Source organism: Mesitornis unicolor, unplaced genomic scaffold (assembly GCF_000695765.1).
Source record: "Mesitornis unicolor isolate BGI_N332 unplaced genomic scaffold, ASM69576v1 scaffold11776, whole genome shotgun sequence".
Taxonomy (NCBI): Eukaryota; Metazoa; Chordata; class Aves; order Mesitornithiformes; family Mesitornithidae; genus Mesitornis; species Mesitornis unicolor.
The window spans coordinates 10,198-13,143 of NW_010191718.1; the positions used below are offsets into that span (position 1 = coordinate 10,198).

The following is a 2,946-nucleotide window of genomic DNA, read 5'->3' on the forward strand; positions in this document are numbered from 1 at the left end:
ATGTCCTAGGGCCTTGCCTTGATGTGTGGGGCTGTCATTGTCAGCTCTTAGAAGCCAGGCTGTGCCAACCTTGCCTTGTATCTGGTCTGGTAGATGCCAGATGCCATGTTGGGTTGGTGCATGAAACAGCACTGATGACTTGGTGGCTGCCTCTTGTTCCTTGAGAGCTATTGTGTTATTTGGGTAGTGAGGACAACAGAGGTGCTTGGCTCAGTGGCCTCAACAGGTCTTCTCAGGTACCTAACCATGCTCAAGAAGACTTTTTGGACTTCTGTCATAAGTCATAGCTTTGTATTTTGTCATTCAAGAGGTTTATTCACTGACATCCCATTCTTCTATCTTGCAGGCTCCACATCTGTTTGTTACAAGCCTACTAGCCCAGTTCAGGTACTGGAAGACACTGGGTTTCTTTACCAGGATCACCAGTTATTTGCTGGCAGGCATGAAGTTTCTCCGCTAACAGCTGAAGCGATCAGTGCCAAAGAGAAAGCTGGTAAGAGTGCAGCCACACTTTGATACAAACCCACTGCATTTACTCCCAGGCTTTTCCTGAAGCATAAATTGAGCAGTTTAGACCATTTACAAATAATACTTAGAGAAGAAGGCCAGCTTCTCATCCTCGCTAGAGTCAAAGGGGAGTTACCTTTGACTTGAGTGTTATTACCCACCATAATTTGTCACCTGTGCTTGTGGAGGATGCAGTGTTTTTGGTTGTCCTTCAGGATGTGGCTGTGCTTCACTGCACAGCTGGACCAAGGTCCAAAGCTTTTTGTCAGTGGAGCAGGACTGCGTGCACCTTGTGGAAAGCTCACTGTGATTGATCCTTTTGGACCTCAATTATAGACAACTAAAGTACATCTCCCAAATATAAGGATGCCATCAGATGACTAGCACAGAGGTGGAAATTCTTGCATTGGCTTTATCCACTTTTCTCAGGTTTATCTCAGGCATAGCCTAACAACATAGGCTGTGAGCTTTCTGGTATGTGAAGGAGTCTTTTATTGCATGTCTGCAAAAATGTCCAATATGGTGAGGCTTCTGTGCACTATGATTACATGAATAAAACAGAAGGGGTTTGCTGTAACTGCAGGGACATATAAAGTAGATGGATACTTGTCTGTTGTGCAGACAGGTAGATGGAGATATGTGTGTCTGTGCATCTTGGTGACTCAAACACCATCCCCAGGAACTGACAGACCCTTTGAAAGCTGGTGGGTAGGCTGCAACCCCAGTGAGTCAGATAATATTGTCTCAGGGGAAGCAGAAGTATATTTTGTAGGGCAAGCATGGAGTGAGACAGCCTGGGAATCTTCTCTCCCCCTCGAGCCTCACAATCATCTTCAAGGATTTGCCACAAAAATGTTAGTGGAAATGACCTATTCTCATAGTCAAAAGTCAAAGGCGTTTCTTCCTCTGGGTTGTGTATAAGTTATCCCACAGCATGTGCAGTAACGGATGAAACCTCAGGGAAATACCAGACCTCAAGAGAAAGTTTCCTTTTTAACTACGTTCAAATGCCAAAAAACCAAATGTAAGTCCTGATGAACTCCTCTGAGAACTGGAAACAGCAGGAGAGAGAGAAAAAGTTGCCAAGAATGACCTCAAAAAACTGAACTGAAAACAGCACCTCCTTCTTGCCTAGGGACATGGGACAACTCTGTCCAGAGATGTGGGCTTATTCTTACTTTTATCTGCATTGGAGTCTTTCAGCAGCACCCCTCTGGGCTCATACACTGTTCAGGCAGACACCTTACACCACTTCTGGGATAGGTGCGGGAGGAAGGCTCCAGGAGGGAGGGATCCCAGCCTCCCAGCAGTGGTTATATGCCATTAGATGTTTGCCTCCAGGCAAGCTCCACTGCATATATAGTGCAAAAATTGTGCCATTGCTTCTGAATTACTTCAGTAGCCTGTGTTAGGGATGTGTAGCTGATCCGTCTGTGCTCTTTTGAAAATGCTGGCATTACATCTATGACCATGACACCTTCCTTGTACTCATCCAGCAAAATTACAAAACTTAGTATTGACTCCCTTAGGAAGAGCATTATTGGCCAGGAGGGAATTTGCAGTTTTCTGTGAAGATGGCACAGCACAGATTCCTCTTTAATTACACTTTTAGGACCCTTTTATTTTCAGTGTAATTTCAGAGTTTTTCTGCGACACGTTCTGTGCTTCTTTTATCATGGCAGGCAATACACTTAGGAGGGGATTTGACTCATTTAGCTTTGGCCATCAAAAATGCAGCATGTTTAGTATTGTCATGCAGGCTGCCTCTGTAAGTCGTGTAAGGCATCTCTGGAGAGATTTATGTCATTTGTATCTTAGAAAAGACCAAATTTCTCTGTGACATTGCCTGTCCATCTGTTGACTTGGGAGGGGATTTAAAGCCATGGGTATGGGGCATATGGAGAGTATAGAGGGGATGGGGAGAGGACAGAAATATGTTTTTAGGGGTCACTGCAGACAGAATTAGGGCTGGGCTAGGCTGGGAGGGCGAGCAGAGAGCAGTGCCCTCCATCCTTCGACTGCTTCCAGCCATGTCCCCTCTGCTCCCGGGGGGGACCCTGGCAAGGGCTCTGCCACAAGGGTGCATCCTGGGTCAAAGCCGTAGGGTGTAAGAGAGGGGAAAAAAGAGGGGGGATAAGACCTCCTGAACAGCAGAGCTAATGGCCTCCTCTCTCTCTCCCTGCCCAGCCGAGGAGGCCCTCTGCACCCTGCGCCCACCCAGCTTCCGCCGGGTCCCAGAGGCGGAGATGCGAGGGGCGGAGGAGGTGGCAGCCGGCACTGTCCTGCAGCGCCTGATCCAGGAGCGGCTGAGGTATGGCAACCCCAGTGAGAACATGAACCTGCTGGCCATACAGCACCAGGCAACGGGCAGCGCCGGCCCCTCCAACAGCACTGCCAGCACTCTCTCTTCCGCAGAAAACCTTGTGCCCGAAGAGACGC

General features: G+C 47.9%; 1 protein-coding gene across 1 annotated transcript in view; it reads left to right on the forward strand.

The window, feature by feature from the left end:
• The first annotated feature begins 354 nt into the window (after positions 1-354).
• The window catches only part of LOC104542499 (angiomotin-like protein 1), a 20,455-nt gene continuing 17,863 nt past the window's right edge, over positions 355-2,946 (forward strand). Inside the window, exons 1-2 of the mRNA XM_010186836.1 lie at positions 355-493; positions 2,695-2,944. Of these exons, the coding sequence (XP_010185138.1) occupies positions 2,754-2,944 (191 nt within the window). The 5' untranslated portion in view covers positions 355-493; positions 2,695-2,753. The remainder of the gene's footprint in view (positions 494-2,694; positions 2,945-2,946) is intronic.